The 15,220-nt window shown below is 42.3% G+C and overlaps 1 protein-coding gene across 1 annotated transcript; it reads left to right on the forward strand.

Moving 5' to 3' along the window:
* The first annotated feature begins 3,210 nt into the window (after nucleotides 1-3,210).
* On the forward strand, nucleotides 3,211-13,635 carry LOC124133608 (amiloride-sensitive sodium channel subunit gamma-like). The gene is made up of 8 exons (XM_046498064.2): nucleotides 3,211-3,676; nucleotides 5,989-6,176; nucleotides 6,853-7,109; nucleotides 7,707-7,807; nucleotides 8,990-9,153; nucleotides 9,268-9,378; nucleotides 10,164-10,317; nucleotides 13,511-13,635. Exons 1-8 carry the CDS (start codon nucleotides 3,526-3,528, stop codon nucleotides 13,633-13,635), a joined length of 1,251 nt encoding a protein of 416 aa, XP_046354020.2. The 5' UTR covers nucleotides 3,211-3,525.
* The last annotated feature ends 1,585 nt before the right edge of the window (nucleotides 13,636-15,220 follow it).

Consider the following 15,220-nt stretch of genomic DNA (forward strand, 5'->3'; position numbering starts at 1 on the left):
CTGATTTTCGAATAATCATATTACCAATGCTGCTACACAGGCCACAGGCGTTGTTCACTGTCTATTAAACTCTCGTAAGCCTCAAACCTATTTTATATAGTTTGTTCTTTAGAATATTCGACACTAACGTTTTGCCTGTTCTTTTACAAGAGCTTGAAATCTGGGGTATTTTCTAAAACAAGGAAATTGAATCTGTACACTTGTTAGCTTGCAAGCGTGTTCTGGGGGTTAAAGCTACTACACCAGACCATGGTGTAAGGGTAGAATGTGGGAGATATCCCCTATATATGGGCTTAGTTACTGGTGTAAATTATTAATAATGCCCGAATGAATGTATCCTAGAACGTGTTACAATATGCAATATCAAGCTTCGACAAATGGCATATGTAGCTGGGCTTCAAAGATATAGATTTTACTGTATAAGCATTGTTTGGGCTATTGCTGGGAAAACAAGACGTTTGCTGTATCTTTATAAGATTTTATCTGAAATTTTCTCACGTTTACAGTTACACGTTTTCGTATGTACAAGATGGCATTCTTCACGCGCAAATGACACTAAAATGCTTACTTACTGTTCAAACCTGAATTGGTTGAAGAGACTTATATTGCTGTAATATCAATTAATAAATTTATATGTGCATCAGCTGAGTTGCGTTGTACTTCTCATCCTCTTCATGTAGAGACAAGATGTTATAAAGCACCAAGACAGCAAGGCTTATGTCACGTTATTAAACAGGGTTACATTGAAAATGAATATCATTTTTATTAGTGTGCTAAATGTATGATGGTTTTCGTAAACAGTATATTCCTTCGAAATAGTATGTCCACCCTACTTTTAAAAAAATGAATTTATACTCATATATATTTGAAAAATGAATGTATTATAAGAAATAAGCTGTATTTATATATCATGCGATGCTCATGAGAATTTCCTTGTTATAGCATCCATGAAAGACAGAGATCTGTATTCACACTCTAAAGTTTATTCAAGAATGTATTATTATATTGAGTGTGGACCAAGATTATACAATGGACCGATTGTCCACATTTGTGCAAATAAAGAATCTCCTCGGTCAGCTGGAACCTTACATTTGAAACTTTTACATTTTAGCAATCAGTTCAAAGTTATTAGGTTGGGCTCTTAATTAATACCATAGTCAATAGTTCTAAACGCACCAGCCACACGCCCAAGCAGATAATTCAAATAAAGTCTGTATTACATAAACAAGAAGTAATTAAATCCAACATCAAATCAAATAGTACCCGGTGCTGCAGATAGTGTAAAGATGACATGGAAGGCTTACTGATGGACATATAATGTGTTGCCCATGGTAACAATCGTCAACGCACACGCTTCTCTCGTTCTCGGGCTCTTTGAATGCTTGTTTTTTTAATTTTCTTGCATTAACAGTGTTTGGAATTCCCAGTATATTTGATCGAGGAACACACTATGTCTGTGTACTGTGTGTACACACTATAGCATCAAATACCTGAATTAGATTGTGTTAGTATTTACAACGCAGTGGCTTATGTTGAAGCTGAAATTTTCTAATCTAACGCCCAAACATGCAAAGGATGTATGTTTTACCAAGGAATTCGGCTATAACCAGGAGTTCTTGATCAGTTAATTATACATGGACTAGCGTTACAAAGAATTCTAATGAGGACGAATATACATTCTTGTTGAAAGTGTTTTGTCACTCTGAATCTTTATGCATAGATCTAAATGTGAAACCGATGAAGAGGTCTCTCTGGCCCTGTTTTTCTAATTCAGGGTGTCGTTGTACAAAACAACTTAAGACTGTCGTAAGTCTATGTTAAGGTATGGGAGTAACGATCACCTCAGCGCTAAGATCGCCTTGTACAGCGCACGCGGGTGGGTACATCAGTTGGAGGGTGGAACCGGTAAAGATTCAAGCAAATCCTTGGAGATTTATAGAATTCACATGATATTAATTCCGCTTCCCCTTCTGTGAATATAAAGAAGGTCCTTCCTTGAATGTATTAAGGATAGTGGTTAATCTTTGAGACAGGGATTTGGTGGTACATTTGCAGCAACAGCAATACACAGAGGCAATTTTATAGCTTTTTTGTCTCATACGATGTACATCCAAATTGTATATTTGTTACATACATTTGGATGCTTAAATTACCCCATTTGCGAAGATTTGTTAACAGACAGCGTTTGCACAAAACACTCCTCATTAATTTAATAAGATAAAACACACAATAGCCGCAAAGTTGTTGTTTTTATAATTTTCAACATGTGGTGTTGATTCTCGATATTTGAAAGAACATGAAAACATACAAAATATATAAAAGCTGATTTGTGGCGAACCAGGGGAAATGTGCGTTACTTTATATAAAGGTCCGTCAGTCATAGACCCGTGAAGATTCCGGAGTAGAATAGGTCTTCAGCAACCCATACTTGCTGTAAAAGGCGACTTTGCTTGTAGTAAAAGGCGACTAACGGGATCGGGTGGTCAGGCTCGCTGACTTGGTTGATGCATGTCATCGATCCCAATTGCATGAATCGATGCTCATGATGTCAACCACTAGATTGTCTGGTCCAGACGCGATTATTAAATCAAAATAAGCTCACAGAACGAGAGACACTGCACACCTCAACCCTAAATACCAGCCAGCCATCACTAGTTTCACTACTACACGTGACGCAACACATCTCGCGCAGACGTGACCCTTATATTATTGTTGCTCGATATCAAATGTGTACTTAGTTTCTATCGACAATCTAAACAGCAATACTCATGTTAGTCCGTCATGTTGCACGAACCTTAAGCGGAAGGATATGGCGTCACCATGCGATATCACTACGCCCGAAGTTTCCCGATGTGTTATGAAGGTTACGGAGCTGAGTGGACTCGAATGATGATGGTTCCAAATCAAAGCATGTTAATTGAGACACCATTAGCCGATATTGAAGTGAGGGTGTGAAACCGCCACGTGTATCATATACATTTCACACAGATAGTCCCGGGCGTGCGATAACATCATACAATCTCATATATCATGCATATTGTCTGTGGGTATCAACCAGCCGCGTGTGTATGCTGTATTGGCCGTAGGTGGCACATAGATTTGTGAACAACAGGATATTAATTAACAGTATGTGTGGCTTGCCTCTCATTGCAACACGTCCTGGCTATAATTCTTTGATTGATTACAGATACGTACAGCGGATAAGGACGCCTTAATACACAGTGGAAATTGTAACTCCCGCTGAGAACCGATGGAAGCATAGAGCCAACACCGCACCACCAAGACCGTCATTATTAGTACTCACAACATCTGCAACAACGGCATATAACGTTCATTAAACGATCTTCACAGATTCGCCACGAGAATGCAAACCGTGATTTGAGAATTCAAGAGAATGGAACCGACCTTGTAAATCTGCCCACTGGAAATGCTCTCTTGCAGAACACATCTGAATGAGATAAGTTTCGTAAGCTAGTGTGTTGTTCATATATTGACAAGGGTGAGCTGAGGTTACGAATTCTAAAAATGAACGAAAAACGAGCCCACCATGAATCAGTGCGTTCCCTCGGCGAGTACTTCGCGGAAAACACCAGCATGCATGGCTTGGCCAGGATTGTGGGCAAGCCAGGCCTAACGAGGAGAATGTTTTGGATTCTGGCGGTGTTGGCGGGAGCCGGTGAGTGGTGAAAAACTTGTTCTTATTGAAATATTCGACATACGTATTAAAGTTAAATCAACGACTCAAAGACCTCGTTTTCAGTCTTTTAGGTTCCCGGTATCCGTTGTTTGTTTCTTACAAGAACTCTGCGCCATAAACAGAGAGTTTACATTTACGCCGAATTTAGCAACACTCCAAGTATTACACGAGGTTATCAGAGCTTCACAGTGCCCCACCTGCTTAATACGAGAGGCCACTAGTGAATATTACAGGTCATCAGAATATCAAAGTACCCTCCCTTGTGTGTATTACAGGTCATCACACACTCATAGTGCCACTAGTGAATATTACAGGTCATCAGAATCTCATAGTACCCTCCCTTGTGTGTATTACAGGTCATCACACACTCACAGTGCCACTAGTGAATATTACAGGTCATCAGTCCTTCATAGTGCCACTAGTGAATATTACAGGAGGTCTAAGAATCTCATAGCACCCTCCCTCGTGTATATTACAAGTCATCATACCATCATAGTGCCTCTAGTGAATATACAGGTCATCAAAACCTCATAGCACCCTCCCTCGTGCATATCTCAGGTCATCACAAACTCATAGTGCCACTGGTAATATTACATCTCATAGTGCCCTCCCTTTGTTTTGTTACAGGTCAACACACCCTGATAGTGCCACTAGTGAATATTACAGGTCACCAAAATCTGAAAGTGCCCTCCCTTGTGTGTATTACAGGTCATCACACCATCATAGTTTCACTAGTGAATATTACAGGTCATCATAATCTCATAGCACCCTCCCTCGTGTGTATTACAGTTCATCACACCATCAAAGTGTCACTAGTGAATATTACAGGTCATCATAATCTCATAGCACCCTCCCTCGTGTGTATTACAGTTCATCACACCATCATAGTGCCACTAGTGAATATTACAGGTCATCAGAATCTCATAGCACCCTCCCTCGTGTGTATTACAGTTCATCACACCATCAAAGTGTCACTAGTGAATATTACAGGTCATCATAATCTCATAGCACCCTCCCTCGTGTGTATTACAGTTCATCACACCATCATAGTGCCACTAGTGAATATTACAGGTCATCATAATCTCATAGCACCCTCCCTCGTGTGTATTACAGTTCATCACACCATCAAAGTGTCACTAGTGAATATTACAGGTCATCAGAATCTCATAGCACCCTCCCTCGTGTGTATTACAGTTCATCACACCATCATAGTGCCACTAGTGAATATTACAGGTCATCATAATCTCATAGCACCCTCCCTCGTGTGTATTACAGTTCATCACACCATCATAGTGCCACTAGTGAATATTACAGGTCATCATAATCTCATAGCACCCTCCCTCGTGTGTATTACAGTTCATCACACCATCATGGTGCCACTAGTGAATATTACAGGTCATCATAATCTCATAGCACCCTCCCTCGTGTGTATTACAGGTCACCACACTATCACAGTGCCACTAGTGAATATTACAGGTCATCAGTCCTTCATAGTGCACTTGTTCGTGTCCATGCCATATGATGTATTTCTCTGGGTCATGCCTGTGGTTGTATGATAATCTGAATTAGATATTTCATCACATAATTGTATTATTCATTGATTGATTTTACCAGGGGTCGCTGCAATCAATCTTACATTAGTTGTGTTCTTTCTGTGATTGAGAACACATTATATTTCGGTCGCGGAGAGTTCTTGGATGGGTGACCGCGTTTCGGCAGCTTGGCTCCTGAGAGTTTCTAGGGCTTCGGCCCTGCCCCACACTGAAGCACATGTAACTCATGTGGCGTCTCCTTGGGCAAGTGACTTTGTTCAAAATCTGCCTCTATTAACCCAGCAGTGAAAGGGTACCAGGTAGGATGAGGTGGCAATGTGATCGTTAAACTTCTACCCCCCTAACAGGCAGCTTGGGATGTATACTCCTCAGTGAGCTTAGAATGATTCTTAAGTGCACACTGATCCGGTGACGGGGTTATAGCGCATTGCGTATGCCCCTGAGTGGTATGGAAATATGCGCAATATAAATGGACTACTACTACTACTACAACTACTACTACTACTACTACTACTACTACTACTACTGAGTTGGGTTTAACGCCGCTTTGAACAGCATTGCAGTTAAATCACGGCGTGTCAGCTTGGTGTGGGAGAAAAGCCCGAGGTGATGCACATCTTGGACGTTTACTACTACGGTGAAACCCATGAACACGGGTATGGTGCTGACAAACCTAGAAATATAATCGGGGCAAACATTACATACGGAATAATAGACATAACTGTGTATCTTCCTCAGGAGTGGCAGTGTACAACATATGGACGATTTTCATCGCCTTCGGGACGCGGGAGGTGTCTACAGTAGTCAGCCTGGAGTACAACACAAAGCTTCGCTTCCCTGCCATCACCATCTGCAACATCAATGCCGCCAAGAAATCCAAGCTGATGAATGTGTCCAGCAATTACGATTTCGACATAGGCGAAAAGGTAGGTGGGGTTGGGGGGTGGGGGTTGTTGGGGTCGAGGGCAGATTTACCATGGAAGACAAATAACAAATATTCGGAAGAAAATGATTCAAAGGTCAGATATCCAATATGGCAACCAAACTCTTGGATTCGAACCACGCATCTTCGACACAGGTTCCAGACAGCAACTCCCAAGGCCCCTGCCATCCCTGGCAACAATTTGTTTTGCTTGTTTGTTGTTTAACGCCGCTCTTAGCAATATTCCAGCTACATGACGGCGGTCTGTAAATAATAAAGTCTGAACAAGACAATCCAGTGATTGACATCATTAGCATCTATCCACGCAATAGGGATACGATGACATGCATGAACCAGGTCAGCGAGCGTGATCACCCGATCCCGTTAGTCGCCTCTTACGACAAGCATAGTCACCTTTTACGGCAAGAATGGGTTGCTGAAGACCTATTCTACCCCGGGTCGTCACGGGTCAGAGGCGTATCTACTTAAATGACAACTCCTTGCAGCATCTGAAGGAAAATTGTATCGGATTAGTTCAGTTACGAGATAAAAGAATTACGAGATAACGAGACAAATCAGGTATGTATATTTTGCCGAATGAAAAACACTCGCAGGGCCATTAACCCTCTCCCTCCTCCCCATCTCCAACCCAACCCCAACTGTGTAGCCTTTTCTTTCAGAAGACAGTGAGTTCAGAGGTGCCAGAAGCCGATTCCCCTGAACCCATAGAGGCTCTCGGTATCTCAGACGTCACCGACACCCCCATCACTGTGGACACGTCGACACCATCTGGCTCGTACAGTCAAGAATACAGAGAAGCGCTTAGCTTCCAACAAGCCTTGTCCAACCTTCCGCCAAGAGTAAGAACCAACATCGGACACCAGCTGGAGGACATGCTCATAGAGTGTTCCTATCAAGGAAAAAGATGTACACCGAGGTAAGAGAACAGATACTGTAGGCCATCCTCGGAACCCAGGGGTATGTTTAGATATTCATGTCGCATATGTACCCTGGATAGCTTGATCGCTAATATATATTGACCCGCTTCTAACCAATCAGATGTAAATTTAGTTTTAAGGGTCAGATCCAATCAGAACTTATCTTATGGCGCATCATGGACGTATTGCAGTCCACGTTCTAATAACATCTTTGAGAGGCATTTAGAAGTTGGAGTTGTGAATTTCGGTTGTGTCAACTTCGACACAGCGGTGTTTGACTGTACATCCGGATTTCGTAGTCATACATATTGATAAACTCAGTGCCTTTTGCTTTTAAATATATAAAGTATGAAGTTACTTTGCATCAGTGATTCAGGATATATTGTTTTCTCGGCCGCCTAAGTTTCTCGGGCTATTCTGGTTGTTAGATGTTAATTATACAGATCATTCTAGAAATAACCAGATTCTGTGGAAGTGGTATTTGTGGTATTTCACGGTATTTTGGTTCGTCGTAAAATCAGTGCTAAAAATTAACATTGGCCTCTAATCGTTGGCAAGCTAAATGTCACTATGCTTGGTACACTTGTCGTTCCCAGGAATTTCACCAAGTTCTACAACTACATGCACGGCAACTGCTACACCTTCTCAACCACTGCGACGGACGAGATGTACACAACAAAGACTGGGCCTTTATATGGTAAGTACTAGGTCACTACCAACCTTGTTGGCCCCTTAATGTGTGGTGTAAGCCTACTGTGAGTGTGTGTGGGGCTTTAGGGGTAGAGGGTGTGGGTGTGGGTGTGGGTGTGGGTGTGGGGGTGGTGGTTTAAGCCTTATGTAAAATTGTGTAGGTCGGAGTGGGGTGCAAGCTTAATGTGAGTGTGATTGCGTGAGAGTCGACAATGTGAATGTGTGTGTGTCTGTGTGTGTGTCTGTGTGTGTGTGTGTGTGTGTGTGTGTGTGTGTGTGTGTGTGTGTGTGTGTGTGTGTGTGTGTGTGTGTGTGTGTGTGTGTGTGTGTGTGCGTGCGTGTTTGGTGGGTGATCGGGGTGGAATGTAAGTCTAGTGGGAATGAGTGAGTGAGTGAGTTGGATTTTTACGCCGCTTTTAACAGTATTCCAGTCATATCACGGCGCGTCAGCTTAATGTAGGAGGAAAGCCCTAAGTGATGCAGGTCTCAGACGTTTACCATTTCGGTGAAACCCACGAGCACGGGTATGGTGCTGACAAACCTAGAAACATAATTGGGGCGAACCAGGTATTCGAATAGTGGGAATGATGTGGGGTGTAAGCCTAATGTGCCACATGTCGCAAGTGTTGGCCTCTTTAAAAAAAAGGAGTTTGTGGTGACCAACCAAAGGTCATAACTGGGACGAATTAGGGCCTCGTACCAATGAAACGCTGCAAGACCATCGCCATGACCACAACCCACTGGCTACGGGTGTTCAGGGGTCCCATACATCTTGAAACTGTGTTCTACTCGACAGTTGCTCACAGTCAAAATTCATTTCCTGATTCTGAAACACCCGCAGTCCCAACAAACCACGAAGTTGATTAATTGCCAACACAAAGCGAACAGCTAAAGTAGATTAATTCTCGTGTTGTCTACTTATCTTCTTATTCGGGGCACGGGGATCAAAAGAGTGCTAAAGGACCGCATCACTTCGGGTTTTGCTACCAAGCTGACATGTCGTGATAAGACTAAAGTACCATCTTTTAACGTCTTTTGGTATGACGCGGCCTGGGATTAAACCCCGGACCGTCCGCTCTCCGGGCGGGCGCTCTACCACTAGACCACGGAGGCGGTCTACGGGGCAAAGGAATGTACCGTAATAGTAGAGATACAGTGGCGCGGGTAATGAGGATGGTGTTCCCTCCAGGGCTGTCCATCATGCTGAACGTGGAGGAGGATGAGTACGTCAGGTCTCTCACCAACAGAGTCGGCTTCAAGGTCACAGTCCATAACGTCGCCGCCATGCCGTTCCCTGAGGACGAGGGCTTCGACATCTCCCCTGGGTTTGCAACATCTGTCGGCGTACAGAAGGTAAGAGCAGACTATTGGAATTTTTTGGAAATAAATCTAACTAAGGTTCACTGAATGGGGTGGTGATTTCCTCTAGGGTTGCTGTAAATAAGGTTCACTGTGTCTTGTGTGCAGGTGTTTGTTGAGCGCACACCTTCCCCGTTTGGCAACTGTGAAATCCACGGGCAAGACGGTCCACCCAACATATTCTCCACCCAGGTAGAAAACATCAAATATAGTGACAAGGTAAGAACTGATACACTGTTAGAACCGACTGATTTCAGATGAGTTTCGCCATCGATGTGGATTGGTTCATATACACCACTAAAAATCGCTTAGGACCAAATTATTCTTTAATATTACCACAGTTAATATCATGGCATGGCCGATTAACTACAGTAATATAAAATCGGTTGGTCCTTAACATGTTTTGATTAGTATAAGCAGTCGACCACTGGTTTGCCGAACTCATATTGTGTTCAAGCCGCAGTGGTATAGCGTGAATACTGCTGACCGTGGCATAAAACAACATTCAGTCACTTAACCCTTTTGATAACGCCTGTCAATACATGATACGAGTTAATACGAACAGTTTAAATTGTCAGCGTGTCTAGCCAAAGAGGACTAGGATATTGCTGTCTTAATAAAAAAGTCCATAAGCTTCTTGTATTAATGTATGTATAATTAACTATATGCTACAAGTTTCACTATGTTAAAGACACATATTGTATACAGTGAAACCTCGTTATTCCGAAAACCTTGCCTATCAAAATTTCTCGTCAGGAACACAACATATATACCAAAGAATACTACTCCATCCACAGGATTCATTAATCCGGACATTTGTCAATCCGGGCGTTTCACAGGGTTCGGTACCGTCTTGATAAACGAGTTTTTACTCTAAACGTCACATTTGTAAAGCGTGAAGAAAAACGAAGTGAACACTATGACTGTGACATTGACACTTGTGAGATTAGGCATACGGGTTAGAGTGGATGTCCGTGTAACCGTCTCCCATTGCACTGTCACAGGCGTGCGAGAAGTCGTGTCTTCAGGCACAGCTGGTCAACAGTTGCGGATGCTGCGACATGACGTTGCCGTGTGACGCCGCCGCTCTCGGCCTCATCATGGAGACCGTCCCATCCCTCCCTCTTCGACAGTGTGACACCAGCAGGAGAAACGGAGGTAGGTTATCCCTGACAAACAATACAACACGTGTTAACCCCTCAAAGGTGTCTGTTATAGCAACGCAGTTCTTCACGGAACGGCAATATTATGACGTTACAGTATTCATTGCGGCGTTACAGAAAAGCACTAAACTGTGTTGCTCCTAAGTAACCAAGCAGATTAGAGTCCTTTTGGGTAAGAATTGTTCAAATGGTTATACACGCAGCAAAATGTGCAAGAATCGTCTCCTTGGGTAACTTGTTCAAGAAAACGCGTTGGCCACGTGAAAATGCAAAATGGCCGCCATGTCTTTTCAAGATGGCCGCCAGAATGAACTAATGTTTATCTCTTAGAAACATACATAGTTACCAATGTTAATCTTTGCAGCTGTACATACTCAAACTGACCTCATAAAATGAAACAAGAATATAATACTTGGAAATTGTTGGTGATTGCATAATTGCACTATGGTACATTTTCTCGAGAACTCTGGATAAAACAGTTGCAATACCATGGCATGTTTTTTTAAAGAAATATATCGAAACTGGTTATATGAGGTATTGAAGAGAAAAGGACATTACACGTAGACATACATAACTCATTACATTCTGACCTACGTGGACATATAAATCCATGTTTATAGCTTTAAGGTAGTTTAACGGAATCAGTAAAAATGAGGTAAATGCGAAATCATGTTATCTTAATAAATAGGATTTTCAAGTGGCCAACGCGTTGTCCTCTATACATGTATGTAACCCACGCAGACTATTCGTACCAATTTTGAATCCCGTTTGAACAATTATTCAAGAATCTGCCAAGCTAAATATTGAAATATACCAGTGTATCACGTATTCATTTATATTTTGTAATTTATATGAACTCTGCAAAACAAACCCCACAAAAGTAGTAAAATCGTAAATATCTGATAGAGTGTTGCCGACATCCATAATAAATTAATACCCAAAAATGAATTGGTCATTTCTGCATCGATTGGAATTGATTTATGTGGAAAGAATGAGGTACTGCCGAAATTTGGTGAAAAGATCAAAAACCCATCATCGTGAGAGCCTGGCGCCGAAACACACTAACATGACATGCATGTCATCACAATCTTACAGCAAGTGAACAGCGAAACCATGCCACGACTGACGGAAGCCCAACGCATCTAAGCCATCGGCCGACTGCAAACAGGAGAACCATCTTCAGCTGTAGCCAGGTTTTTTCCACGTAGCACCAAGCACCATTACAAGAGTTTGGAACCCATATCAGACACAAGGGACAACATGGGACCTAACCAGATCCGGTTGACCACGTATCACTACAACATCACAGGGCAGATTTTACGGCTACGTCACTGACGTGAAAGAACCATCAAGGTCACCTCCACAACTACGGCATTACCTGGATTGCGTAGGATATAAACCCAACAGTGAGGAAATGTTCACGCACTGAAGGTATTCGCGCTAGACGACCAGTTCGAGATGTCATTTTGAGTCACGTTTAATGCTTCGCCGTGCGGATGGTTGACATTGTGTTTACAGGCGTCGCGGGGAACGTTATGCACGAAACTGAATACAGGAAGTGGAGTGGTAGTGTGATGATGCGGGCAGCCATCTCCTGCAGAGCTGGTTCAAGTTCAAGGGAATTTAACGGGACAACGTAAAACTTACACGGTTGAGATTCTTCGGACACACGTCAGATTATTTTCAACAAAACAAACGCCTGACATCACACGCCAAGACTGACAACAGCCTTTTTTCAGGAATCACAACATCCAGGTCTTGCCATGGCCCTCCAGGTCTCCAGATGTATACCAAATCGAACATTTATTGGATAAACTGGATCAAAGACCACGTCAGCAACAACCATAGAACCTCCAACAGTTGGCACAAGCACTGGAGCACTGAGAACATTCCCAAGGCCACAATAAGGGATCTGATTGCTTCCATGAGACGACGATGCCAGTCAGTTTTGGACTCTAATGGTGAACATACAAGATATTGAGAACAGATGACCTTCACCTTCAAAATCTACTGTTCCATGTGTGCCATACCTGGGTCAATGAGAATGATGTGTGCCAATTTTGAACACTCGATTACCATCTGATGATTATGTATATGACAAATAAAATATACATATAAAATCACGTTTTGGGCAGAGTATATACCAATGTCATTATTTCAAATGCCTACCGACAATAATTTAGGAAGAAGTACTTTTCTCTCAGCTTCTGCGATGATGCAGCCTTTAAATCACGTGTAGCTTTGAGCAATAGCCAAATGATATCAGGACGGTGGAGACTAAATTAATAGACCAGCTGAAAAAAAATTCTTCCGTTGACATCCGAACAACCGTGACATTTATAGACCTAATATCCTTTCTGATCTTTAACTGGACAAAACTGATCAAATTTGCACTCGATGGTGTAAAATATTTGTTTTTACTTTCCATAATCTAACATGGGCTGAACTCGTCTGGAATGGGGGCATTAAAGGATGAGGCGTGTGAGCACATTCAGCAGCAACATCCTGTAAAAATTACCGGCGACAGGACATTTAGATGTTTGTTCCATTTGTCATCAAAGTGAAAAATACTGTCTTGATTTACCATTTCCTACGTATTATGCGCGTGATTTCCATGTCTTTTAGTAGGCGTCTCGCACGCAATATCAACTGGTTTGTGTCTCTGTAAATACCAGTCATTTCATAATACTTTGTATGGCGTCACACGCGGTAATGAAGACACAAATTGTGTTTGATTTTGTTATTTGCAAAACGGACAAAAGGTCGGATACAATATTAGTAATTACGCTGATATATGTTCTAAACCATTCGTTACGGCCGAATAGGAAGGGAAGTAACTTAGTGTTCATTAATCACTAGTCCGGAACCTCTTTAAAGCGGAAACTGTTGGAATGTTTGAATGATGCACTGGCTTCATGAGGGATTATATCTTCTGCTTAGTTCTAGAACTGAGACATTGTTTGTGTGTTATGTTGGTTGTCTATTAGACCGATATTCCATATCAATCGTATAAGAGGGACTTGGGTCAAATTTGGGGGAGGCATAACCATGTTGTTGCTTTTTATGGTGCGTCGGTCGGTAATGCTCACTCCATGATTCAGTGCAGGGATGCATGGGGACAGGAGGGACGTAAAGAAGCATTAGACACACATTTGATGAATAAACGTTACAATTTTCACCTGTCCTAGATTCATGTGAGATGACGGTCCTGAAGACGTTTGAGGATGGCGACACACCATGTCAACAGAGATGTACACCGAACTGCAGGTTAGCTTCACATGTGCTTGAGGAAGGGGGCCCAGCTGTACACTGATGCTGCATGCCCCGTGTGCTTATAGAAGGGTACCTAGCTATAATATGATGCTGCATGCCCCGTGTGCTTATAGAAGGGTACCTAGCTACAATATGATGCTGCATGCCCCGTGTGCTTATAGAAGGGTACCTAGCTACAATATGATGCTGCATGCCCCGTGTGCTTATAGAAGGGTACCTAGCTACAATATGATGCTGCATGCCCCGTGTGCTTATAGAAGGGTACCTAGCTACAATATGATGCTGCATGCCCCGTGTGCTTATAGAAGGGTACCTAGCTACAATATGATGCTGCATGCCCCGTGTTCTTATAGAAGGGTACCTAGCTACAATATGATGCTGCATGCCCCGTGTTCTTATAGAAGGGTACCTAGCTACAATATGATGCTGCATGCCCCGTGTCTTCTGGACCTAGTCAAGGGAGTTATGTAGAGTAGCAAGCTATCGCCTTACGTGGGTCAGAATGTAATGTGTCATGTATGTCAACATGGGATGAGAATTTACTATCTTTTTTATGTCCACGTGGGTGAGAATGTTTTGTGTTATATATGTCCATGTGGATGAGAATGTTTTGTGTTATGTATGTCCACGTGGGTGAGAATGTTTTGTGTTATGTATGTCCACGTGGGTGAGAATGTTTTGTGTTATGTATGTCCACGTGGGTGAGAATGTTTTGTGTTATGTATGTCCACGTGGATGAGAATGTTTTGTGTTATGTATGTCCACGTGGGTGAGAATGTTTTGTGTTATGTATGTCCACGTGGGTGAGAATGTTTTGTGTTATGTATGTCCACGTGGGTGAGAATGTTTTGTGTTATGTATGTCCACGTGGGATGAGAATGTTTTGTGTTATGTATGTCCACGTGGGATGAGAATGTTTTGTGTTATGTATGTCCACGTGGGATGAGAATGTTTTGTGTAATGTTTGTCCACGTGGATGAGAATGTTTTGTGTTATGTATGTCCAAGTGGGTGAGAATGTTTTGTGTTATGTATTTCCACGTGGGTGACAATGTTTTGTGTTATGTATGTCCACGTGGGATGAGAATGTTTTGTGTTATGTATGTCCACGTGGGATGAGAATGTTTTGTGTAATGTTTGTCCACGTGGATGAGAATGTTTTGTGTTATGTATGTCCAAGTGGGTGAGAATGTTTTGTGTTATGTATGTCCACATGGGATGAGAATATAATGTGTCATGTATGTCCACGTGAGGTGAGAATGTTATGTGTCATGTATGTCTACTTGAGGTGAGAATGTAATGTGTCATATATGTCTACTTGAGGTGAGAATGTAATGTGTCATGTATGTCTACGTGGGTGAGAATGTAATGTGTCATGTATGTCCACGTGGGTGAGAATGTAATGTGACATGTAAGTCCACATGGGTGAGAATGTAATGTGTCATATATGTCTACTTGAGGAGAGAATGTAATGTGTCATGTATGTCCACGTGGGTGAGAATGTAATGTGTCATGTATGTCCACGTGGGTGAGAATGTAATGTGTCATATATGTCTACTTGAGGTGAGTATGTAATGTGTCATGTATGTCTACGTGGGTGAGAATGTAATGTGTCATATATGTCTA

Source organism: Haliotis rufescens, unplaced genomic scaffold, assembly GCF_023055435.1.
Source record: "Haliotis rufescens isolate VD_foot unplaced genomic scaffold, xgHalRufe1.0.p SCAF_5, whole genome shotgun sequence".
NCBI classification, from domain to species: domain Eukaryota; kingdom Metazoa; phylum Mollusca; class Gastropoda; order Lepetellida; family Haliotidae; genus Haliotis; species Haliotis rufescens.